Genomic DNA, 27,786 nt, shown 5'->3' with positions numbered 1-27,786 from the left:
TGCAAATTTGACCTTATGACGTCAAAGAATTTCCCATAATGCAATTATTGCATATAAATAAAAAACTACTATACCCATTGAATAAAAAAAATTGCATTAAAATGACAAGTTATACCAATTGAATAAAAAAATATTGCATTTGAATGACAAATTATACCATTTGAATAAAAAATATTGCATTTAAATGAAAAAATATATCAATTAAATAAAAAATATTGCATTTAAATGAAAAATATCAAATTTTTGCAACCAATAACATGCCATATTAAAAAGAATTAAAAAAAACTCTCACAAGCTTATGTTCGATATTTAGAAATATTAATGTCTTTATATGAAAGACACTTGTTATATTGCAGAAAAGTTGGAATAGCTTGCAATGGAAAGTGTCCATGTCCACCCCCTTGTGTTTGTACTAAAGAGTACGCCCCTGTGTGTGGAACAGACCGAAAGACATACGGAAATAAATGTGCGGCAGGATGTGCGTAAGTTTGCGGCTGATTTAATTTTTACACAATGATAATAATTGTATTGAATGTGTAAGAAATATCATCTTATCAACGGGGTTTCTCCTTCTTATACACAACAGTACATGTGTATACCGGTATTGCATTCGATGTAATTGAAAAATGGCGCAGAAAAGACTTAAAAACTCTGATTAGATTATGTTCGATATTTAAAAATATTGATATCTTTATGTGAAAGACCCTTGTTATATTACAGAAAAGTTGGAATAGCTTGCATTGGAAAGTGTCCATGTCCGTCCCCTTGTGTTTGTACTAAAGAGTACGCCCCTGTATGTGGAACAGACCGAAAGACATACGGAAATAAATGTATGGCAGGATGTGCGTAAGTTTTAAGCTGTAGACAATTTCACTTCATATTGAGTTCAGTTGTTTTAATATATCAAACAATAATTAAACTCTTACTGATTTTATAAGAGCCCATGACTAAGAAATATCATTTTATCAACGGTTTCTGTTGTTTTTTTTTGTTTGTTTTTTTTTTCATTCCAACACACCACATTATAACGGTATGACATTCGATGTAATTATAAAATGGTGCAGATAAGACTAAAAACAATTCTTGCAAATTTATTTTCGAAGCTACACTCTAATAATATCTTTATATGAAAGACCTTTGTTATATTACAGAAAAGTTGGAATAGCTTGCAATGGAAAGTGTCCATGTCCACCCCCTTGTGTTTGTACTAAAGAGTATGCCCCTGTATGTGGGACAGACAGAAAGACATACAGCAATAAATGTACGGCAGGATGTGCGTAAGTTTGCAGCTGTAATAAATTTTAGATCATGTTTAGTTACATTTTTTCAATCTTTTAAACAATAACAATAGTTTTATTGAATTTGGTAGAACCCTTTGATCATGACCAGTACACATTTTGTGACAATCAAGGAAAAACGGATGGAATTGTGGGCTCCTAAATTGAAATATAATAATGGTCATCTGTGACACAGAGATTCTAAAACGGTCTTCCAACTTAAAATGGCATCCGTAAAACTTTCGAATGCATGACTTCAGCTTTACCACTTCGAATATTTTCTATATCAAGGTAATCATGATGAACCGTAATCTCTGGAATTTCGGTCTTAATTGAGAGATATATACTCCGTGCAGGCGTTTCAGAAATACTGATACAAAGAAGTGGTAGAAGTGGAAGATGCACAATTGGGAAACGGAGGGGGTGGCGGAAGTTATCTGTTTTGGCAGAAAGATCTGTATTAAACCGACCCATTATCATATTTCTAAATGTTATTCAGGTTTCAAATGATTGATGTTGTTAAACTCAAGTACTAGTACATAAAATTATCGCACCTCGGTTCAATTAGTGATGATTTGATTTGTTTAACGCCATCACATCTTGCACCTATGAATCCTAGGTGGTCAGTAGACTTCATAGGAGCATCGTGGCGTCACGTCTCCTTTTATCGTTGTTGCATTTCATTGATTAATTTTAACTTTGTATACAAAACTTGGCAGGAAAATTCCCCTTTGTGATAAATTCGTTTTACGGTTGGCTACGGATTCATAGAGGGTTACTGGATTTTAATAACCCTCTATGGATGGATCCGTTCGGGGTCAGTAGCAAACCATAGAACTTATATAAGTTTGATAAATGATAAGGTATCAGTAGGTAGTAACACGTCTGTGTTGACATGAATTATCATTGATATGGCCATAATTATAAATCAACTGTTTACTAAACTTAGATTTTTTCGAAATACTAATGATTTTTCATCCCTGGAATAGATTACCTTAACTGTGTTTGGAATTGTGGGTCTTCCACTTCTCTCTTTGTTTGGCCTTTATGATTTTTTTTTATTCAAGCGTCACTGATGAGTATTTTGTAGACGAAATGTGCGTCTGGAGTACAAAATTATAATCCTGGTATTTATGATTCACATTACGAACTCATCAAAAGATTAAACAGGCAATGAACATTTCGATAGAAATGCAAATATAAAAAATGAAACCATATGAGCTCTCATTGTTTTTGTTGTGTCCTGAATTAATTATTCCTTATATACATATCTATTTTTGTATACAATTGAATTAGAATAAGTTGATATGTCCTAATGATTTTTAGCTGAACATATGTTGATACTGTTAGAAATTGGTTTCATGCGATTTCATCGGTTGTTTTGACATAGTCATATATTCAAAATGTTTTTTTTTCAGATACTAACAGTAAGTTTAGAATCTCGGTATACATATACAGTTTTTTTTTCATTTAAGATAACTTTCAAAAACTTCGCTATTGGCTTGAGTTTATGTTATTGATGTAAATGTGATCAAACACTAAAGCATATGATAATATTTTACTGTACGAATCTTAAAATGTTAAAAAAAAAATAATTGTCCAGTGTCAAGAGCATGAACTGTTGTTTAGCCGTCCTTATATATATATTGTATGATCATTCTTCAGATCAAATTCCTGAAAACGTTGTATTAAACGAACATAAGGCGAAGGTATGATAGGCCACTTTTTGGTCTCCAGAATTAGAAATAAAAAAAGTAATATATATCTGACAAATAAGCTCATCATCATAGATACCAGAATTGAAAGTGTGTACGCCAGACGCGCGTTTCGTCTACAAAAGACTAACAGTGAGACTCGAATCAAAAAAGAGACCAAAGCAAATATGAAGTTGAAGAATTTAGTGCAAAAACTGAAAAATATCTTCATTTTCCATTTGTCATTTATATTGATAATTGATAATTGATCCGAGGCTTTACCCAAAAAGATATTGTTAATCGATGTATTTTACAAAGATAATAATATTCGTAAAATATATTTTTCGAGTTATGCATTAGCTCTTATCAAAATCTTTGTGTAAAATAGTCACTGTATGTCCAAATGTCGGTTGTATTATGTTTTTGACCTCAAGTATCATAGCATTTGATCTTTCTGTACTAAAGTGACCAGATTACATCAACCTGTTCATTTATCAGTAAATTTTACATAATTTTGAAAGGTTTCAATAGTTTTACTCTTTTTTCAATTTCAGAGCCAAAGAATTGCTCTTATCATACCTTCTCCATTTGTCATCCTTTCCTCCCTATGAAACATGCGTTGCGTCAATGTGACACAATTATCATCACGAACGTGCTGCTTTGACCTAATTATACTGAATTATTTATACAGCAATACAAACATTTAGTTGAACAGAAATTCAAAGAATTTGACAACGTATACACAAACTGGCAAGCAATTTTTTTTTAAAGAGGATAGAAGATTGTTTTATGGTTTGCAAAACATCAGTTAGTTTCATTGACTTTGCTTGCGTCAAATAGCAGATAATTTTCTAGTTGTGAAAATGAAAACAATAGAAAATAGCTCTATCAAGAAATCTTTTCTTGCGTATTTTCTAGACATGGTTATTTTTACTCTATTTTAATCTTTTTGTAGAAAAATAAATATAAAATGCAATGGAAAATGTCCATGTAAAGAAGATTGTGTTTGTACGGCTCACTATGATCCTGTCTGTGGTAAAGATAAGAAGACGTATGGCAACGCATGTGTAGCAGGTTGTCAGTAAGTTTAAGTCCAATATTTGTGAAGAGTGGTTTTATTTCATCAACAAATATAAATAAAGGCAACAGTAGCATACCGCTGTTCGAAAGTCATAAATCGATTGAGAGAAAACAAATCCGGGTTACAAACTAAAACCGAGGGAAACACATCAACTATAAGAGGAAAACAACGAAACAACAGAAACACTGAAGTGAACAAAAAAAAAACGACTGCAATTTTGTCAAAATTATTTTTAAAAATTATAATTGGCTACACTTAAAATTGCTGTACATGAAATTAGTTGCATACGTAAGCAAACTAACAACAATATTACCATTTTTATAGTGAACCTCATGAGAAATATCTTTATGTTATAAATGAATTGCTTTTCCTTTTTTCATATCATTCAATGATTGAATATTCAAATGCAACTAACTTTTGTTATAAGACTACAATGATGTAAGATACACATGATCCTTTAAATGGGTTTCGAGACAATATTGGCCGAGTCGCCTTTGATGTTGTGAGTTCAACCACCGCTCGTTCGACTCTAAATCTACATCTAAAATGACAAGAATTGCCAGTTTTCCTGCCAAAAGTCGATGGTTCTCTCCGGTTATTCCTTTTCCCTCCGTTAACTAGCCACAAAGATATACCCTGGAGTGATGAAAGTGGCGTTAAACACTTACAATCAATCAATTAAACTATTAAATGTGATTCCTATTTGTCTATCTAGTACGATTCAGATAAAAGTTAGTTGGTGCCAAAAAGTAATAGATACCAACCAATTTTGATCTACGGTCACAAGTACCGGAGGAGAAGGAACTTCGTATTTAAAAAAAATCATAATTAAAATATTATAATCCTTTTTCTAAATTTATTGATTTACGGTATATCAAAACCTGGGAATAGTATACGGATTCATTATATTTTGTCCCAGATTAAAACTAACATTTAGTGGAATCGTCAAAGTAAAAGTTGATTTTTTGTTGATTAATAGGATGGTCATTTTGAAACCTTTTAATCATGGAGTTTTTGGATTGCTTTATTTTTTCAAAGAATAAGAAATAGATTCTGAATCCGTTCGGGTATTTTGAATTTTAGATTTAAGATACAATTATTTGTTATGTTTATTCTCATAGATATGTATTATCAAATTATTGAGTGTGTTTTGTATAGAAATATAAAAAGACCCGTGTGCTTTTCGGATTCCTAGTAATAGTTTTGAAATATGTTTGTGCCAAAAAAAAAATGAATGGAACAGATTAGGAAACTGTGATGTATACAACTATCTGCCGTTAATTTTTTTAGCAGACTGTATTTGTTGTTTAAAAAGTATTTTAGCAAAATAAAACAGTCTGGTATCTGTGATAAGTTTTTAGTGTTTGGGTTGTTTTCTTCTTAGCGTATTTCCATCTTCTTGTTATCATTTACCATGTAATTAAAAATAAGACCAGGACATATATAGCAACAAATGTCGATATAACTTGAACCCTTTACCAATCAATTTCATAGATTCATTGATTTGATTATAAAATGCCTATTATAATGAAACTATAAACGATAGATAGAAACTTTAAGAGAAAAAATGATCAGCAAGACAAGACCTGCAAAAAGTCAAATAAATGAAAACGTCAGTTGTCCTTCTCTATGCGTTATAATCAGCAATACAAGATCATCAAAAAAAGAAATTTTGGTCATAAATTATATTCTAGTCTTCAATGTTTTAGAGTGACCTTTGTAGAATATGCACATAGATATAGGCCAGCGCCGCGGGCTCTATCATTCTTTAGAACCTCTATTTTTTTTATATAAGTTAGTCTTTTACTATTAATTAACAATTTGTGGTCGTAAATTAACTATGTCTCGTAGTTAAGTTTTATGCTTCATTACACAAAACGCTACAATAATTTGAGATGAAAATGAAAAAAAATTACCAATAGAATGTTAATATTGGATGTGAAGTAATATAAAGCTGTTACAGTTAATTTGATTTTGTAGGTAAAAGTGACAAACAATATGAAGCAAAATTGACCTAAGGTAACGGTTGACAAGCATAAGTTCATGATTAACCTTTAAAAACTAACAATAACAGACAAATAAGTAACAGTTTAGAAAATTAATCATAAAGGAGCGGTTCACATTTTGATCTCTATATGTATTAAATATAATCTCTTTATCCTATATTTTTTCCAGTAAAGTAGACGTAGCGTGTAATGGGAAGTGTCCGTGTAAGCCACCGTGTATTTGTACACAAGAACATGATCCAGTTTGTGGACAGGACGGAAGAAATTATCCCAATAAATGTGCAGCTGGTTGTCAGTAAGTAAATGGCTACATTATAACAAAATGATAATTGCCTTCAAATTAAATGTTTTTGTTTAATCATTTTTGCATTTTAGGGGGAAATATTCATTGCTTAAGAAATTATGACAGAGCCTTCCAATCGCCTTCACAAATTATTTGATAGATTTACATAGAATGATAATTCATAAAATGTGAATTAAGGTAACAAACTTTGAATCTACTGGACAATAATACAAATAATAGAGAATAAAAGTATATGTTTACTACGTTACTACTTAGAGTCCTTAACGATGACATGTTTGTGATACTCAAGGAAAAGTAAAGTAATGTTGAAAGGTGTGCGTGTGCATCATGCTCATTTCTTTGTCATGCACAAACGTATGAAACACGTAAGCTACAAGATAATGGAAAACCAGTTAATAACATTAACAGAACCAATTTTTTTCTGCACAAGAGCTGCATTACAACAAATAATGTCTTGCTTGAGGACAAAACATTATAAAATCAAAAACGTTGAATAACCAATTTAAACAAAAAATGACCAAAAGAAAAGTCAAACTCTGAAAAGGAAACAGAGTTATGTACGAGGGAAATAAAGTTAGTAAATCAAAATCATCACAAGTACCAAATAACTGATTGATGACAATACATGTACATTGATTATTGTTTCTAGGTTCATAAGCATAGACATGTGGGTGAGTTTTTTTGGTCTAGGTATATTTAATAGCTGTTTATTGCAATTACTATCATTGCGCCCTTCACATTTTAGTAATATCAAAGTTGCATGTAAAGGTAACTGTCCTTGTGAAGCGCCTTGCGTCTGTACAAAAGAAATTGATCCTGTTTGTGGAAAAGATGGTAAAGAATACAGTAATAAATGTGTGGCCGGTTGTCAGTAAGTAGAGATAATGAAAGAGTTGTAATAGCACGTACTAAGAAAAATTGTAAATGTATTATAATTTGAATACATATATTAGAAGACGTTTCTTTGATTTTACAAATTATTATATATTAAGTTCACGTTTATTATCAAACGCAAATAATAGACAATCGATTTGTTTTTAATATGTTTTATTTTTCTTCTTTCAGTAAAGTAGGTGTGGCTTGTAATGGCAAATGTCCATGTAAGCCACCCTGTATCTGTACTTTAGAGCATGCTCCCGTTTGTGGAAAGGACGGGAAAACATATGGTAATAAATGCCAAGCGGGCTGTCAGTAAGTTTTAATCATGCATATCCAATTATTTAATGATATTATATCAGTGTTTTCAATAAATTGAGCTTCATGATGTCACAAGGGAGTTATAGAATGTTGTACTGAGCACTACATTTTGGTGTTGGTTTTTTTTTTTAAGTATATTCAAGCAGATTTAGCAGTATTCTCTTTTTGTAGAGATTGCTGTATGATGAAATGATTCAGAGAGTTTCTTATAATTGTCTTTCGTTTAATGTTGATAGCTTTAATTCTGCCGTTACATTATTTATGTTGATTTGTTTCACTTTCTACTATCCAGTCCTCTTAAAGAGTATTTTATAGGATTTGTTTTACTTATTTGTTATCGACATTCTTTTTCTGTGGTCTTTCGGTGGATAGTTGTCGAAAAGGTAAGCATACCAAATCAACTTAATTTATAAAGAGTCATATCTCTAACATGCATACATAAGTTGCTGAATGTTGTGTACTGATTCTGAAGGGGTCAGGTCCTGTCAGTTTAATTTCTATATAAATTTATTAAACATGCAATTGTTTCCCCATTCCGTTCAATGTGTTTCAGATATAAAGATATGCCACATTTGCATCAAGCAGGAAACGATAGCGACATAGCTAGACATAATATTTAGCTTCATGATTAATTTCGATACTTTGAATATAACTGTTGAGAGTTGAGAAAGTCTCATTACACAACGTACAGTCGTTCAATCTGTTTGATTTCCATGTAGCATTCAGATATTCTATTATGTGAAACATTTCGTTGTTTTTAAGATATTACGAATGTTGCTGTTGTTGGTTTTTTATGCCCATGCAAATTAAAGTTTAAGGGGATATTGTTTTACCCCTGTCCGTCCGTCCGTCCTTTCGTCTGTCTGTCTGTCCGTTCGTCCGTCCGTCCGTCCCATTATGGGTATATAGCTATTCAAGATAACTCCTCCTACAGTTTGAAAGCTAGGAAGTTTTCACTTTGCTGGCTGTTTGTACATATATTGAAGGTGTGCATGTGGTCAGGGTTTTGATTTTTATTGATATTTGCTCTTTTGGGAGATAGTTGAACTTTGTCATTTTTGGAGTATATACTTGCATAAGAGGTGCATAGCTATTCTAGATAACTCCTCCTACAGTTTGAATGCTAGGAAGTTTTCTTCACTTTGCTGGCTGTTTGTTCATATATTGAAGGTGTGCATGTGGTCAGGGTTTTGATGTTTTATTAATATTTGCTCTTTTGTGAGATAGTTGAACTTTGTCATTTTTAGAGTATATACTTGCATAAGAGGTGCATAGCTATTCCAGATCACTCCTCCTACAGTTTGAATGCTAGGCAGTTTTTACTTTGCTGGCTGTTTGTACATATATTGAAGGTGTGCATGTATGTGGTCATAGTTTTTATTTTTATTAATATTTGCTCTTTTGAAAGATAGTTGAATTTTGTCATTTTCGGAGTATAGACTTACATAGGAGGTGCATAGGGTTTCCGGATAACTCCTCCTATAGTGAACCATAGACCTATGTGCTCCTATTCTCAACTTTGTGAACTTTAAAATAACACTTTTCATCTGCGGGGGCATCACTTGTGTCTCCCGGACACAATAATATCTACATTGACTTTGTTATAATAATAATAATAAATTCTTTATTTAAAGAGGGTAAACTCAGTTAGTTACAATAAACTAATCTTCCCTGAGGCCCTCACATACAAATTACAATACAATCAAAAACAGATATTTACACATAGTTAATTTACAGTCAATTAGTTCAATGTAATATTACTAACATGATAAGATATAAGGCTGTTCAAGATGCACATGTAGTCAAAAAATCAAATAAAAATAAAAATAAAAGAATATACAAATACATTGTAGAAAACATAATCTTATCATGACTGTGTTAAGTACTTCTTGATACTTTGTTTAAAAGTATAAGTGTTTTGAGCTTTACGAATTTTGTGTGGTAGTCCATTTCATAACACTGATCCAGAATAAACAAAAGATTTCTTAAATAGCTCAGCTTTTGGCTTAGGAACTATCAGATTACCTTGAGTGACACCTCTCAAGGAGTAAGGATTATTATCTGATTTCAGTTTAAACTTTTGAACTAGGTACATTGGTGCTTCCATACGCATACATTTATATAGAAGTGAATATTTGTGGTATTTGATTCTATTGTCAACTGTCATCCACCCATATTCTTTAAATAAGGGGGCTGAGGGGGATAAAGGATCTACATCTAGAATTAATCTTGCTGCCCTTTTTTTGGAGTTTTAAAATTCTTGTTATCCCTTCATTTTTACATTCACCCCAAATAATACAACAGTAGTCAATCAAGGGCAGAATATACCCATTGTAATATGTTTTCCTTGCATTTATATCTAAAAATTTCTTTATTTTAGAAAGAAGGTATATTCTGGATGATATATTAGCACACACTTGGTCAATTTGATTTCTCCAGTTAAGTGTGCTGTCAATTTTAACACCTAATAATTTTTCACATGAAGAATTTTGTAATACTTTTGAATTTATTTTTAAGTTTGGTTGATAAGTCTGAATTGATAGTTTCTGCTTTGTTCCAGTAACCAAACATTTTGTTTTATTTGCATTAATAAACATGTTATTCATTTTGCACCACTCTTCAACCCTGTATAAATCTTCTTGAACATCATCATGTATATTTTCTATGTTTTTCCCTGATTTACGAAGAGTGGTGTCATCAGCATATAGGTCTGTTTCACAATTTTCAATGCATAAGGGAAGGTCGTTTATAAATAGCACAAACAATAGAGGACCAAGTATAGAACCTTGGGGGACACCAAATTTTACATGTTGTTGTTCAGAGTAAACATTACAAATGTTTACCTGCTGTTTTCTGTTATTCAGGTATGACTTGAAAAATCTAACAGTAGCCTCACTAAATCCATAAATTTCAAGCTTTAAGCAAAGAATGTCATGATCTACCAAATCAAAAGCTTTTTTAAAATCTAATAAAATTGCTAGGTTTAAATTACCATCATTCATTTCTTGCAACCATTTGTCAATGATATTAATAAGTGCAGTTTGACAAGAATGCTGCGGCCTGAAACCAGATTGTGTAGGGTGTAAAAGTTTAAGCTTAGATAAGTATTTGTACATGTTATTAGAAACATGCCTTTCTATTAATTTTGATAAAGTTGGAAGAACAGATATAGGTCTGTAATTTGTTGCTAAAAGCTTGTCACCATCCTTGAAAACTCATGTTACCTTAGCATTCTTCAGTAAAGAAGGATATATACCTCATATAATACAGTTACTTCATAGTGGAGTGCGGTGGCATCACTTTGTCTAGTTAAAGCCTGGTATCTATAGTGAGTGTATTCGTCAAACTCAGATACTACAGTGCAGAATGACTTCATGTTTGCATGGTCGGCAGCTCAACGGTGATAACGTAAGTGCACCATACATGTATGTTTTCGGTTGCACTTACCGTTATCATCCTGACCTTTCGTATATACTTGAGCAAAATTATCTCTCTGATTGGATAAGATAACCAATATTTTTTTATGACCACAAATAAATCACTCTCATACTCCCAATGTATTTCGGATCAAATTCAATACTTGAAATTAATCATAATTTAAAATAAAATGTTGTTGAATAGTGTTGGTCAAGTGGAAAGGTGAAATCTAGAAATGATGTTTTAGATATATTAAAAGTTTGGTTTCCTTCTTATCAACTAAATATCCAGAATGGAATTTCATTTATGTATACATACAATTATTTTTTTTTATAAGCTTGTTATTCATAAAGTGTTTAATTTTCTTGATTTTAGACATGTGCTAGTAGCATGCCAAGGCTCATGCCCATGTCATCATCATGATCATACCTGTCACGACTGTCTTTCTGAAGGAATGCAACAAGTTTGTGGGACAGATCACTTCACTTATATAAATTCATGTTTTGCAGAATGTCAGTAAGTATATGTAAGACTCTTGATTATGACATCACTTACATATATATGTCAAACATGCATAAATAACTTAAACAGAGTACAGGTCATACCTACTGGATCGTATCAAAACATGTATACAATGTCAATGTAATGTAGTCTTTCGTGTGGTTAATTCACACTTAATTGTATTTTAAAGTAAACTCCAAATAGATCTGTAATCCATATCATTAGAATTGTGGCTGCATTGTACTACATTTCGGATTCTGCTATAAATGACTTTACGGTATGGTTTATGCTCGTTGTTGTAGACCATGTGGTGACCTATAGTTGCTTATATATAGGTCATTTGGGTGTATATTTGGCTCACTGCCAATCATAACACATCGCCTTATTTTTGTACATTAAAAGAAACAATACTAATCAACTTGAAAATTAAGCTTAAGATTACCGGTATATTCCGATATATTGATTGATTCAGTGATAATTATTTGCTTTACGCCGCCTTAGTGCAATAAGGCTTTACCGCGGCGATCATACTCCGGTGAAAGAGAGAGGCGTATGATACCAAAGGGATATTTAAACTAATAAATTTTGAATTTATAACGAAAACGGCCGAAAAACAAACAACAATACACAATACTAAAGATCCTGCTCCACTAGTATTAAGAGTCGTGTTGCTCATGTAAGTACACATTCAAATTCGGTGATAAGCCCAACTCGGCGATGTCACATTAGAGGAAAAGAGAACGGGGCAGCGGTAACGACAATTGGAACATATCCGTCGTTATTTGTTATTTATAACAATCAACCAAACCATGATGGCGTCCATAGAATGTTCATCACATTGAATCCGTGGTTTAAAAATACTTCAACTACATTATTGAAAATACAATTTCCTATCCCAAATGCCAGTGGAATTAAGTGTCCAGTCGAGTTAGCTTATCGTACTTTGTATCTAAATCCCTTCTCATTGCCTATTTGTACAAAAAACAATAATGAGTTTCAACGCTAATGAGTCTTCTGAAGACGAAAAGCGCGTCTGGTGTCATAAGTTTAGGTCTGGTATCTCTGGTGAGTTTAATTCCGTAAAGGCCAATATAGGTAAAAGATGTAGAAGCAATAACGTTCCTATTAAGCTATGTGTGTGTTACGTCCACTCAGTCAAAAAAATAAAAATTAAGCCCAAGAGTTTATCATAAGTATCGTGTCTACCTAAACTCTATTAAAATTGAAAACAATGTTATTACTTAAATTTTGTTATACTGGATAACATCATATGTGTTATCTTGGTTAAATTTAACTAGCTAATAGTGTTCATGTATTCATAATTTGAAAACCAATATTTATCATTGATTGTAGAGGAACAGTTTGATCAAAAGATGTAACTGAATTCTGATACAGTTTTTTTGGTGTTTAATAAAAGATAACAGCCCCAAATGAAAAATAAATACATTGTATAAATTGCACATATGGCAGTAGCTTTATTTATGTAACTCAATTATATCTCTTCGCATAGATAAATTCTAGATAAATTGACGCTTCTACAAATAGTCTAATTAACAGTGCTTAATTATTACATTAGATGTATGTTTCAATATTATACGTTATTTTGATTGGCTAACAGCAATCTCGCGTCATTCTTCATTTCAAAATGAATTTCATGAATTGTAACATACATGAGGACACACGTTTCCACAATAAAGTGCACAGGTAAATAAAAGAAAAAAATTATAGTAATCGTGTTTTCATGATCATAGCGAAAAAATGTAATTATAAGTATTGAATGCTTCTTTTAGTAATTTCATACGGTTGTAAAAGCGTTGACCGTGCGTACATTTTTAGAATGAAGCGCTTCCGCGCTTCATACAAAATGTACTTCAGTCAACGCTTTTAAACCCCAATGAATTTACGAAAAGAAGCATTCAATTCTTAAGTGAAGAATACGGCCACAATTAGATCTCTTGATGTCGACTTTTGTTCTTCAGAGTCAAAGCCGATTGGTTTCAATAAAATTTGTTCGGTGTGAATAAATAACACGTTATTCGATATAATTTTTGACATAATTATTTATTTACATCGATTCGGTTATATACATAAAACAGAGAAGGAAAATAGAGAATGTGCAAAGGAGACAACAACCCGACCAAAGAGCAGAAAACAGCCGAAGGCCACCAATGGGTCTTTAATGCAGCAAAAAATCCCGCACTCGGAGCCAGGCGTCAGCTGGACCCTAAATAATAATGTACACAAGTTAAGCAAAATGAACGCCATACTAAACTCCGAAACATACAAATAAACTAAAATTTTAAAAAACACACCAGGCTAGAAGTTCCTGACTTAGGACAGGCGCAAAAATGCGGAGGGGTTAAACATTATTTGTGATATTTCAACCCTCCCCTATACTTCTAGCCAATATGGAATAAACAAACATACACCAATACGCACAGTGAAACTCAGTTTAAAAAGTCCGAGACATACAACACCATATGATTTGAGTTAAGGCAAATGTAGTTAACCGATGTTAAAATCAGGTATATTGATTCGGAAGAGACAAATCAAAGTAACAAACAAAAAATGAGTGAATCAATTGAACTCAAAAAGTAGCGAGACTGGGTGCGTCGACAGGGTAAGCGCCTTCTAATATGCATGCATCATTCGCAGTGCGAATTCACATTATGTCAAAGTTTTATAATCGCGATCGGGAAAAGGATACTTTAGAAAAATCACAGATCAGACGAGTTTACTAGTATATAAAGATCTAAGACTATGCAAATGAACGAGACAGTGTTATTAAAGTATAAAGGTGTAAAGGTTTGTCATTAAGACGAACTAATAACTTTCATGATCAATTCTGTTTTCAAATAATACCTTTTCTTGCATTTTCATAGCTTTGGCAAAGATTAACGATCATAAAAGTAGAAATTCATCATTTCATACTCCTGACCATAAGGGAAATGGAAACTGAAAAATGATTGATCACGATGTCTTCATAAAAAGGAGAGGGGCATATTTATACAATATTGCCTTGAGACCTTAACATGCTAATAGTGTGTTGTTGTATCAACCTCGGTAATTACCTAAATAAAAGAGCTGGAGTTGATGTATTCAGTTGGAGATTGTGTTCGTTCGCTCATCCGGTCTATCTGCATATCAAGTCTCGCTACGTTCAGGGTTCATGAGATAACTTAGAGTTTTCCTTTTTTTTTTGTGCACCCGAAATGGATTAACGAGCTTTGAGCATTGGTAAAATACTGTTCCCATGTATTGTCATACAAGTGAGCGGTTTATCTAGCTATAAAACCAGGTTTAATCCACCATTTTCTACAGAAGGAAAAGCCTGTACCAAGTCAGGAATATGACAGTTGTGTTCCATTCGTTTGATGTTTTTGAGCTTTTGAATTTGCCATTTGATAAAGGACTTTCCGTTTTGAATTTTCCTTGGAGTTTGGTATTCTTGTTATTTTATTTTTTGGTCATGGGTTACCCAGATGTAAAGAATGAAACCATTTATATTTAGAAATATATAAAAACTAGTGTTGTCAAATTGAACAGCTTTGAACCGGTTACTCAAACAATCTTTCGACCGATTAACCGGTTAACCGGTAGTTAAGTTAATGTTTTAAAGATTGTCGATACTCTCTACAAATGCACGGTTTGATGATACGATGATTGAAGTATATGATTGTGCATTATAAGTCTTGGCTTTGAGCTTTGAGCAGCTCTGGTAAAGTTTCATTTTCAATAATCCGATACAACCATATCTACTATGGCGTTTGTAATAACTTCAGATTTAGAAGATGAAAAACTTCTTGATATCGGCGAATTTACAAAGTCTGAAACCAATGACTGTTTAACTTTCTCTAGGGTCTCAGAAAATTATGTGGAGTGTTTCAATTTGAGATGATTAAGCTTGTTACTCGTACCACACGGTTTTATAGATTAATTCCATTCACATAATTTGCGATTGACCATTTTTGACTCGGCATTTCGTTTAAAGTATGACAAACTTCTTAGACGATGGAAGTGGCTTTATTACATGTGGGTCCACGCAATATTATATCAAAGTAAAATAATGAAATAAATCGTAAAATTTAACCAGCTTACAACAGTTCGAAATACATGTAGGCTAATTATGTTTACTTAAGATCTTGCCCCGAACTGATAGACAAGTTGTGTTCGTGCTAATTTTGTAAAATTGGAGTGTTTTCAAGGTTAATAAAAGTAATCAATAGACTGGACAAATGATATGTCAAATTAATTAGCACTACTATCATTTGAAACATTTATTAATGATGTCAATACATATTTATGTCAAATATATTAGAATGAAAAAAGGTCCGGTTAACCGGTTAGCATTTTTAGTATTCGATATTCGGTCCTTCCGACGGTTAACCGGTAAACCGATTAACCGTTGACAACACTAATAAAAACCTATTTACATCGTTCATCACTCCTTCTTTGGCAAGTTATAATATATATACGTATTTTTATTTTATACATACATATATCATTGAGATGCTAGAGTCCTACTTATTTTAACATTTTGGTGGGAATTCGAATGCATTTGAATGATTACTTCATTCATCTCATATAGATTTACAAGGCATTATATCTTTGCTTTATATTTTATAAAATTTTCTATCCTGCTCAAAATATGTTTGTGTTGTGAAAGTCATAGTAAACTATTACTGAGAATAAATTCAGAAAAATAGTAATTTCATATGCTTCTTGCAAACATTAACATGTGTTTAAAAGTAGATAACGTGAGCTCGACGGTAACAAAATTGTACATATTTTGACAGTTTTTCGCTTTCGTTTATCTAAGAAACAGATCAAAGATTCCATTGAGTGTTAATTTTGTAGGTGGTATCTTTATTTGATATATATTTCCCCAAATTTTATTTTAAATTCAGACTGAATCATAAAAAATTGCTTTAAACTGATCTCCAAACAATCGAAGATTCTCTAATGAGGAGTACCTAATTTGCACACATGCCTAACTTCACACTAAAAAATCAAAAAGCTTTTTTCTTTTACATATTCTAATTACTCATTTTTAAAAGTCAATTGTTTGGGAACGTAGCATGCAATGTTTCCTGAATTTTACATTTTTGCACTGGAAATTCCATCTACTGATGAATGTTATGATAATTTTGTGTATTTTTAAGTATTAGAGCTATTTTGGAAGACGTGTAAAATGACAAATAATAAAATACGAAAAGGTAAGTCTCAAAGACTGCTATTTTACAAAATGGATGAAAATTGGGTAATGGTGCAATTTGGGTATTATGACGTAATATGTATATGTCAATGCAACTGCAACCAACTAGCAAACAAATGTTTTAAATTTAAGGGGAAAGAAAGTCCAATGCAAAAGTAAATGTCCATGTCCAAAGGCGTGTACCTGTACAAAGGAATATAAACCCGTCTGTGGGGAAAATGGTAAATCCTATTTGAATAGCTGCCTTGCAGGTTGTGCGTACGTATACTCGTTGAAAAAGTTTGTTTTAAATACTAAAACAGTAGATATAAAGATGTGCATAGGACAAACTTAAAAATAAAACCAGTATACTAGTACAATAGCTTTCAAAAGCGTACACTATCAACAAAAGTAAAATGAAAATTCAACAAATATTTTTTGCTTTGGCTAGGAACATTGAAATAAACCTTAAAATATCAGATTCAGAAACGGCGAATTGTGTCACAGTCATATTCTTTTTTTCGGCATATTTTCGTTGTTAAATATTAAGTATCAAAATGGGAAGAGTTAAATGTTAAGATTGTACTTTAATTGTGAAAATGTTTAAGAAGGTAATTTGTTGTCGGGGTATCATTAAGGCAAATTTGAATAATTTTCACATGTTTAAGACGTTTTGGGGGAAATGTTTGCAGACCTAGATCACGACACGCACATAAAAACAGTTAGAATTAGAAAGAAAAAATCGAAAACAGTGTAAAAAGTTGAAATTTAAAGATCTTCATATTATTAGTCAAATATGTTTAAGTAAGCTTCTTTTGCTCCACATTCTTGTACTGTCGTACGATTCAATAATATAATCTAGTGGCTTTTTAAAACACAGGAACATGAGGAAAATGGCAATAGTGTCACGGACAAAAAGGTTAAGGTTTTCAAACGCTAAGTGCTTGGATATGAAATTAATTTTGGCATTATATCAATGTGTTATAACTCGGTATAACAGTGATCTTCGTGTGTAAGAAAGAACGCGTTTCTATGTTAGAGAATACTCATGCATAATTCATTTCCAAGTGAAATTTGAAAATATTTCAGAATAAATAACACAACTTAAAATAAAAGGTCATCCCATATACATCGAACTATGCGCCACTATAATATTCATCCTTATTCTTTTAGTTGCTTTCATTTGCTTTGTCATTTTACAATTTTCACTTTAAACATCACAGACAAATATGTTATATAAGGCAGTTAGGAAAAGCAAACATAAAATAGTGAATTTAATAAGAATATAAAGACGGCGAATTAAAGGACGTGAGACAAAAGGCAGTAAAACAGCATTTTTTTAATTGATAATAAAGGAGGTGTGTGGTATACGTCAATGAAAAAGCATTAACACATTAACCAAAACATTAAAATATAATTCAAGGTTAACATACAGTGTCATCATAATTTGCATTCAGTGCATTAAATCAGTTACACTTTTTCTATTTGAGTTACATATAGTGTTTGTAATGGATTATGGGGAGACATTAATTGTCATTTTTTTGTTTCTAGGAACGTCGGAATTAGCTGCAACCATAAATGTCCCTGTGGATACGACTGTCACAAGTGTTCATCAGCTGGAATGCACCCTGTATGTGCCTCACATGGAGAAACTTTCATCAATAAATGTTTTGCCGCATGTGGGTAAGATTTTCTAAGGACTTGTAATATTTTGTTGTTTTTTTTACCTTGAATTGTATCCTCTAAATCGGTTTATGACATGAGATATGAATATCGGTAAACTAAGGTTGCCTCTAATTTGTCAAGATAAACCCTCCCATAAAGCTGTCCAAGATCATCAAATATTTCGAAAAAAGTATAGAAGTTTTTGCAGTGCCTGAAACTAATAAACTTTCAGAAATGGTTACGCATTAAAAATAGTTCTTCGTTTTACATGAAATGTTTAATTGTGAAGTAAATGACATATATTTAGTTGCAAAATGCTTATTTCATTAATTATTGCTTTCGTTTGGACTTTAAGTAATTTCAATTACTGCATTGAGACAATTATTGCAAATACTGTTAATAGTGTTGCATCGGTAGGAAATTAATGTTGAAAACCTTTAGCTGTGCAATGCAACGGACGTTTATTTTATGTTTAAAGAAGATTATGAACTGATAAAAAAGCGTACAGCAAGTATATGTTCCCCCAAATACATATTGAATGAGCTATTCTGTGAATTGCAAATCCTTGTATTTCATAGGGAGGTGTATAATAATTATTCCTATATATGTACAGTTGCCTTTGGCAAATTCGCAGCTCGAATTATTGTATTTTATCATTACAGACAACATGGACAAGCAACAATACAGTGTGAAGGACCATGCCCATGCAAGCTGTAGATTAAACAATCATAACAATGTTTTGTTGTCTTCGCTTTTAGAGTAACATTAACGGTGCCAATTTTACTTACAAAATGCGCATTTCGACATTTAATGTCTCTTCGTTTGTGCCCGAAGCCAGAATATTTAAAAATCCAATACCTAATACAAACTTTGAAAAGCTGATAAAAGCAAAAATAACCTAAAATATAATCAAATCTGTAAAAAATCCCTGTATTTAATTTTGAAATTAACATGATTACTTAGTGATCTGGAAAACCACTGGGAAACCTACTGTAATGGCCAGCGATGAAACATTGTATTCTTTACTTTTTTTTCTCAGTTATCATTAAGCGCAAATATGTAACGCCATATACTGGTAGACGCTTATTATATATCTTTACTCAATGATGTCATAAACGAGGAAAAAACATTTTTTCTTCCAATGACGATAAGAAAATATTTGTAGTTTTCTGTCGTTACGCTCGTTGAGCCTCAATTATGACACTGATTGAGTGATGATTAAAATTCAAAGAAAAGTGAAAAAGTATGTAATTTTACAACAAAAAGTTGGAGGTTCCTGAAACGAAGTTTACCTTTTTGAGTGTTGCCTTGGTTTATCTTATTTAAGTTGTCAAAACGTTTGCATTCATATGTACATTATGATTCCCCAGTCGTTTCTGCTGTGATCAATTCATGTTTAAGAAAATTCAGAAATGAGCAGCGAAAACGGACATAGCACCCTGGTAGCTTTTACTTTAATCTCTGATACGGAATCGCTGAGCCTCGTCAAACGCAGTATGGAGGAATATTCAGTTGTCCAATAAATTCTGACCTAACTTTTCATTTTGGGTCGTTTAGGTTTGCCTCTAGTATACAACATACCACATCATAAACCACCACCCGACCCCTAAAACATGTACAAACAAAAACGAATTACCATTGTTCCATATAGTCCGATATGGAAAAGACAATTAACTGTATTGGGTTATACAGTTTAAACCATTTTCGTTGCGTCAGCCTATATAGCTATTCATTTTCCATGGTTTCTTTTTCTTAAAGCAACGCTTCCTAAATCTGTCACTGAAATGGGCTAAATCAAATTATACTCAATTAAAAAATAAGGAGATGTGGTATGATTGCCAATGAGACAACTATCCACCAAAGTTCAAATGAAGTGGATGTAAGCATTTGCATGTATATGCAACCATACGGCCTTTAACAATGAGAAAACCCCATAATATATAGTCGGGTATGAAAGGCCCCGACATGATAAATATGAAACAATTTCAATTGAGATAACTAACGGCCTAATTTATAACAAAACAATTTACGAAAAACAAATATGACAGACATGATGCAGCAATAACCTTGGCTTTGGACAGGCACATATAGAATGTGGTGGGGTTAAACTAGTTTGTTGGCGCCAAACCCTCCCCCTAAACTAGGACAGTGGTGTAAAAGTACAACATAAGAACGCACTATACATATCAGTTGGAAAGGGCTCATCTGGTCGATACAAAGCAGAAAACATCTAACGGAAACACAGACTGAACATGGCAGCGTATCTATACATATGGATCCCACAACAAAAAGACACTAAGTAAAGATTTGAGAATACTCGCAGTTACTGTCAGATAGTTCAAAGCCAATAACAACTAATAAAAAAATCATGTATCTAAGACTAAAATATCTATCAGTACTCTTCCAACATCCAATAGATTTAAAGGGGGCATTAGCTGTCAAATTAATGTTCACCAATTTGACTCAAATTCTCATATTTGATTTATAACCTACTGAAACATATATCCAAGTTACAAAAACTCTAAAATGAACAACTAACAATGCATGGACTCGATAATATGTATCAGCATTTCGTGTGTATTTTAGTCTAGACGCCATCTAATTAACCATCGAGGTGACCTCCGAAGACTGCCGACGGTCATATAACCCGATATAAACATAAATAAAGATATAAATAGATAGCGAACACGTGCAATTGGATTTTTCTAGGTCTGTTTGATTTCATATTGTAGGTTAAACAAATATGTTAATCATTGTTTTACATGTATAAGAATGAGTTTGTGTGGATCGAATCAGTCAACCAAATGGTTTACCATTGTTTCACTTTCAATTTTGACATTCTTTTCCTTTTAATAGCTGAACACGTCTAGTTCATGTGTAACAAATTTCTAGCTAAGGGATTAAATAGAAGGTCACATGAATACGGATTTAATGAGATGTTTCTTAGCTTATTTTGACAAAATTGAACCAAACTGGCTTCTAAAAGCCAATTATTATTTCACTATTTCACTTTCATTAATGTTTGACCAAAAAAAATCATATTTTATTTTTTTTTTATATCTCGTAGCTAATGCCCTTAAAGTTAAGGTAAAGACGTCATTATCAGTCGGAAAAAACATGACCCTGTGCAATGCCAAAATATAGGTATCGGCTGATTGTAGTATCGTGAATGTATATATTATTATTGACTTTATTTCCTCTTATACAGATATTATGTCATAACATATACAGTATACACATTAGGAACAAAACACATAAAAACACACATTTAGACAGTTCAAAGTATCAAAGGAACATCAAATTAAGCAATTGTGATTGTCGCTAATGACCAACAATTTATCGATAAAAGAGTTTACATGTGCTGCAGATATGCTGGACACAAAGTTTTGAGAATACAATACTCTCGTCGTCATCTAGCTCGTATTTGTGTCACAGGATAGAAGTGTGGCTGTGAATTCTAGAGATGATAGGCTGTCCATATAGACACTAAACTGGATTGGGTTTATGTTTATAATGTTTCTCCACATTTCATTTCTATAATCAAGAACAAAATCCTTTGAGCATAGTATATGTTCTAAAACGTTTGAAAACAGTTTCCCGCATTTTTCACAAAGGAGTTGTACAACTTCAATACGAACAATAGCACATAGGTCAATAATGTACTTTGAAGCTACTCTTACATCTGGATATCTCTTCGCAATTATCCATGCTTTATGTAACTTAATGACTGGATGGATAAGTTCTAACCACTTCAATTGTGCTGTCTTGTGAATGTTTTGCGACACTACATTGTTCCATACAATTTTTGAAGGAAAGGATCCTAGTTCAATAAGATTAACAATATATTGCAAGAGATTGTGCTTAATAAATAGTCTATACATATCAGGGATGAAACCAAGCTGACTGTCCACACATTTGTATTTAAACTCTAGCAGTCTGACCATCATTATCTGCTTTGGTAGGTGAGCTGAATTCAGTCTACATAATCTACCGAATAATAAAAGTTTGCATTTGTCAATATAACACTCAATGCAGAGCCATCCAAGAAGGCTGGTACACTTGTCTGATCTGGGCCTTTTAGGTAAGCCTTGTACTGCTTTACATACGAATCTGTGAGCTCGTTCAAGCAATATTAATTCAGGTTTGGTAAGATTGTTCCACAGTTCGCAACCATATAATGCCCTCGTATAAGCTTATTGGTTTACAATTTTCAAACATGTAGATATATTCAAGCTAGCCGGATGAACACCAGAGTTCATAATGGAAATAGTAGTTGCACGTAACATCTGACACGCATTACGCATTCATCGTGTGTTCCATAGAATTAAAGCTACTCTCTAAGAGAATACCGACATGTTTAGTTGATTTGACGATTGGTATTTCTGAACCATATAGAAATAATCTATCAATAGCGTTGCTTTGGCGATTTCCATACAGTAATACATGACTCTTACTGGGTGAAAACTTAAAGGCCCAACGCTCACTAAACGACTGGCAAATGTTTATAAGGGTTTGCATTCCTTGGGTTGTAGGTGACATCAGAGCTATATCATCCGCTTGTACAGAACATGCGACTCTTAAGTCATAGCGAATTGTACCGTGTCTCGTTTTGTTCAATTCAATAAGCAAGTCGTTGATAAAAGCTAAGTAAAGAACGGCTGATAACACACCTTCTTGACGCACTCCTCGTTGTAGTTGAAACCATCTCGACAGTTTATTATTGAATAAGATTGAGCTTTTCATGCCACGATACATTTCGTCAATCAAAAGCCAAAATTTTCCACAAACACCATATTCTTTTAATTTAAGTAGGAGAGCGTCATGCCACATTGAATCAAATGCTTCCACACTGTCCACCAGAACAACAATGACTTTACTGTTGCGTTCAATATAGTGTCTAATTACCTCCTGCATAGTAAAAGATGCATGTTTACTGCATAACAATTTCTGATAAGCCATTTGTGTCGGATGAGGAAAGTTTTGTTGGAGAGGTTCTAAATGAGGTACGAGTATTTTCTCGAAAATTTTCGATATGCAGCTTGTTGGCGATATACCTCGAAATGAATTTGGGTCAGTTTTGTCTTTGTACCCCCTTTGAACAGTGGAATTATAACACTTGATTTCCAATCAATAGGTATATAACAGTTTTGAATTATCAGATTGAATAAGGCGCACAAATGTTTTTGTAGTGGTTTTCCACCATACTTCACGTGTTCGTATGAAACCTTATCCAAACCAGTGGATTTATTATTCTTTAACTTTTTACAAACATCGTAGATTTCGTCATATCCAAACTCCGTAATATCGTCACTGACTGCTCTAAAGACGTTTCGAATATCAGCAATTTTTTGTTTCATAGTTTGTTCTCTTTCAGGATTGAGCAAAGATCTGTCGGTTTCGAATATTGATTCAAAGTGGTCGGCCCAAGCCTCACATATATCATTATCTTCTGTATATGTACTTCCATTCACACGAAGTTCACATACTTAAAGATCTAATTACAGTGTTGAATTGGTAAACTTTTAGAATACGTTTATTTAAAGGATTGATAAGTTAACCCGGGTCGTATCTATATATTTCCGGGCTCGGTAAACAATATCCCGTAAAAATTGGGATGTGCTATTCCGTTTGATATTATTATTTTTTGTGCGTGTGCTTTATTTCATTAAGCTTGAGTTGGCTAATTACTGATTTCTGTTCACTAATGACATTAACTTAAACACGTACATTTAACTTTGTAATTTTTATTTGCCTTTACTGGTATTCGAACCCCTTCTTGAAGTCTGTTATGTAAGACTGATGTCATACACTTCGACAAAACCTCTCGGCTACCATTGATTTACATTTTAGATGCCTATTTTATATATATCAATGATGCATACCGGTACAATGGACACACAGGGCTTTCACCTTTATATATATTTTTTTATGTATAATAGACAAGCGTATAGTATAAGTTGGAAGCCGATAGGTTTATATGAATATGTTGCAGAGTCAATGTTAGAAGTAGAGATTTGTCGGTTAATGTTCGAATCCTTGTTTTCTCTCTGTTTTCGCTTTTCTTTAGTTTTTCCGTTTTTCTTATTTTGTAAGTGTTATTGCTGATATTATGTGGTAAGAACGGGTTTCCCGTTTATTTTTGGTTTGTTATTGGCTATTTCAAGTATTTCGAAAGAAAATTGTTACATTCATGAGAATACAATGAGAGTTAATCGTGAGGTGCATAGAATTAGGTTTCTTGCTAGGAATTTCGGTAACATACATATTATATATTATACTTAAAAATTAGTTTGAATATGCATTATTTTGTTAATTACGGATTATATTCAGATTCATAATAATTCAATGGAAATTTCAGTACAATATACTCGTAATTTCATTGATTCAAATTCACTACCTGTATACTTAAAATTATTGGTTTTTTTTTTCTTGTGAATCATTCCAGATAATTATCACATACTTACAACTTCTCGTCCAATCAAATTGCTACAATTTGCCTTCTAATTTTCATAGTACATACTTTTTCCGTGTACTAAGAATATTCAGATTCAGGTTCAATATTTTATTATAGTCTCACCACATACAAACATAAAATAAGATTCACAGAAATAAACATAAAACATTTAAAACATTTGCAATGTATGCACCAATCTTAAGAGATTTATGAGAGACTTTTAAGACACAATATATACAAGTCATATGAACATATTTTTACACATTTACATTTAAAATTTACAGTGTCCATCTATACTAAATGAAAGCAAAACATTTGTTTCTTTAAGAACTAGTGAAATAAAATACTGTTTCTTCTCATTAAAATATTGTTGCAGGTTAAGTAACTACGCATGAATGACCACAAGGGTAAGATGTCATTGTATCGTAATCCAGATATTAAAACAAAAATTGCCACTGGCTATTTTGAAATAAAATGCTGTGTTCCAAATCAAATTAAATAGTTTGTAATATAGTTTTCACATTGATTTTTAAATATCCTGCTATTAAAATCTTTGGATTTAAGAAACGTTTTTGACGATTGTAAGTTTCTTTCATTTAAATAAAGAGTAACAAATATGGTTCATTATACCTTGATTAGAGTACAACGCCATCTTAAAAATTGTGATAATTTATCATCCATGCAATTACTTTGTACACAAAAAAGTGTGTACCTATGAAACCTTATGAAGGGACAACTTGATCTACATGTATTTCGTCATGAATTGATTGATTATTGGTTGATTAATGTCCAGTGGCAAATAATATTTCATGCATGTTCAGGACGATGTCATGAATTGAAAAACCGTAATAATGTCTGAAGAGAATGTGCCACCTATATATATATGTATATACATGTTCTGATACATCTTTGAGACTTACTTTGAAATAAAAAAAAACATAAACCCTAATATCTTTGATCTATAGGTAGTTGCTTTTTAATGACTATCCGCTAGACTGTCTATGGGGACTTACTAGGGGCGGATCCAGCCATTTTTAAAAGAGGGGTTCTAACCCAGGATTAAAAGGGGGGTGGGGGGGGGGGGGGGGGGGGGGGGGGGGGGGGGGGGGTTCCAACCATATGTCCCATTCAAAAGCATTGATCGTCCAAAAATGGGTTTTTTCCAACCCCCGGAACACCACCCCCCCCCCCACCCCCCCCCCCCACCCCCCCCACCACCCCCCACCCCCCGGAACTGCCACTGCATACTATCTATATGTTTCAAATTTATTATAGCTTTAGTTTTACAGTGAAATTGAAAAATGTTTTCAAGACATGTAAAGCTTCTACTGCAATTTAATTATTGCCTGCATTTGGTCAATTTATTTTGTCATCTTACCATGTAAGGAATTACATGTATAGTAAAACACCGCCTTATACCAATAAACATAACTTACACCAGCAGCTCCCATCTTTTCATTCTGGAGTCAAGGGCCTTTTGAAATCACATATTTTACAACGATACTAGTGAGTAGATTTACAATACTTCGTTAATGAGCTCCGTTTTACAAACACATGTGATACAAGTAGTCAGCCAAAATAAACTATCAATAGATCAATTAAAAGGTTACTCGAGTTGTAAATATGTGCTAAATTGGATAGTCTATGAAAAGGTATATACTATGAAATTAAGAGCTCGGGGCAAGCCCTCGCTCTAAATTTCATAGTATATACCTTTTTATAGACTAACCTAGACTTATGTGTTTATTTGAAATCACTGATAATAGGTCTTAATTTATAGAAGAATTGTAATTTTGAAAAGACGTCTCAACAACAGTTTAAATAATGGACACAATGGATAAGCGTTGGATCGCTAAAAATATATCACCCTCCGGGTTCGTGGTATCTTTTCAACGAATCAAAAACTTATCATTTGTTTTCAACTTTATCAAACGTACGCAAATTTCCTTCTTGTCTGTCGTAAAACTAAAACGTACAATCAAGAAGCTGGCGATTAGGAATATTAACCTCAGATACAGACTGTTTTAAGCAAGTAAGTAAGTAAAGTATATATAGAATCGACATGTATGTACAATCAACAATAAAAACGCGCTTAGAAAAGCTCTCAGACTGGTAACCGACTATAATTTCTCAATTGTAAATGCGACTTCAAATTAAATTGTTTTTGTTGTATTACTATCATTTGGAGATTTTAATAACACATTAAATTGACATGCTACTGTTGTGCACTTAAAGTTATCTGGGTTTTTCCTAGCCAGTAACCAGTGATCACCAGTGTATTTGTATACTGTTATGGAATTAATTTATTTACTTAAAAATGTTCAGTTAGCTTCAAGACAGGAAATAAATAAAATTATACTATTTATTTTATCCCCGGGCGATTCATAGCATTTCCCGGTCTTGTCTTGTTTCCTTTTCTATGTTAGAATGAGGTTAATAATTCATTCTTGATTATATGTCCTAAATATATAGAAATATTTCAGTTATAAAATCATTACGAATTATCATCTCTTACTTATTGCTCATTTTCGAATATAAGAATAAAATAAGAAGCTTTTAATGAAAACCATATTCTATCAACCATGTTGATAAAGAAGAGTGTCACGGTTAAACCTATACTGGTGCCATTTATATATGTTTTCGAACTGCTTGAACGCTCATACGAGATATTCTTGGTTTTAATAAGGGAGATGGTATGGATAACATTTGAAAAATGAGAAATGTGTCAGCATATTTAACAAATGTATCTTCTTTTATTAACTGTAGTGTTTTGTCAACAGTGAATGCGAAAATGGAAGAAAACATCGATTCCCTGGGAACCGAAATTTATCTGTGGATATTGTTTAGCTCAATCTAATTAAAATAGATATCTCTGATTTCGTTATACTAATATATACGAGCACGTGAGTTAATATAGATATGAATTTTAATTAGATTGTTTTTACCTTGGCTTTCGTCATCGGGCTGATTAATACATTATTTTTCTGTACATATCT

At 32.5% G+C, this 27,786-nt stretch overlaps 1 protein-coding gene across 9 annotated transcripts in view; it reads left to right on the top strand.

The window, feature by feature from the left end:
* LOC127725502 (agrin-like) overlaps positions 1-19,328 on the top strand; it is a 40,394-nt gene extending 21,066 nt beyond the window's left edge. For 2 of the 9 annotated variants that reach the window (XM_052232517.1, XM_052232516.1), the window contains 11 exons: positions 357-482; positions 721-846; positions 1,152-1,277; positions 3,927-4,052; positions 6,228-6,353; positions 7,108-7,233; positions 7,428-7,553; positions 11,352-11,492; positions 16,825-16,950; positions 18,223-18,354; positions 18,999-19,328. In XM_052232517.1, coding sequence (XP_052088477.1) covers positions 357-482; positions 721-846; positions 1,152-1,277; positions 3,927-4,052; positions 6,228-6,353; positions 7,108-7,233; positions 7,428-7,553; positions 11,352-11,492; positions 16,825-16,950; positions 18,223-18,354; positions 18,999-19,053 — 1,336 coding nt within the window. In that variant the 3' untranslated portion in view covers positions 19,054-19,328. The remainder of the gene's footprint in view (positions 1-356; positions 483-720; positions 847-1,151; positions 1,278-3,926; positions 4,053-6,227; positions 6,354-7,107; positions 7,234-7,427; positions 7,554-11,351; positions 11,493-16,824; positions 16,951-18,222; positions 18,355-18,998) is intronic. The other 7 variants (XM_052232523.1, XM_052232520.1, XM_052232521.1 and 4 more) reach the window with 6 other exon arrangements.
* Positions 19,329-27,786: the final 8,458 nt, after the last annotated feature.

Source organism: Mytilus californianus, unplaced genomic scaffold (genome assembly GCF_021869535.1).
Source record: "Mytilus californianus isolate M0D057914Y unplaced genomic scaffold, xbMytCali1.0.p SCAF_15, whole genome shotgun sequence".
NCBI classification, from domain to species: Eukaryota; Metazoa; Mollusca; class Bivalvia; order Mytilida; family Mytilidae; genus Mytilus; species Mytilus californianus.
This window is presented reverse-complemented; position numbering and strand designations above follow the sequence as displayed.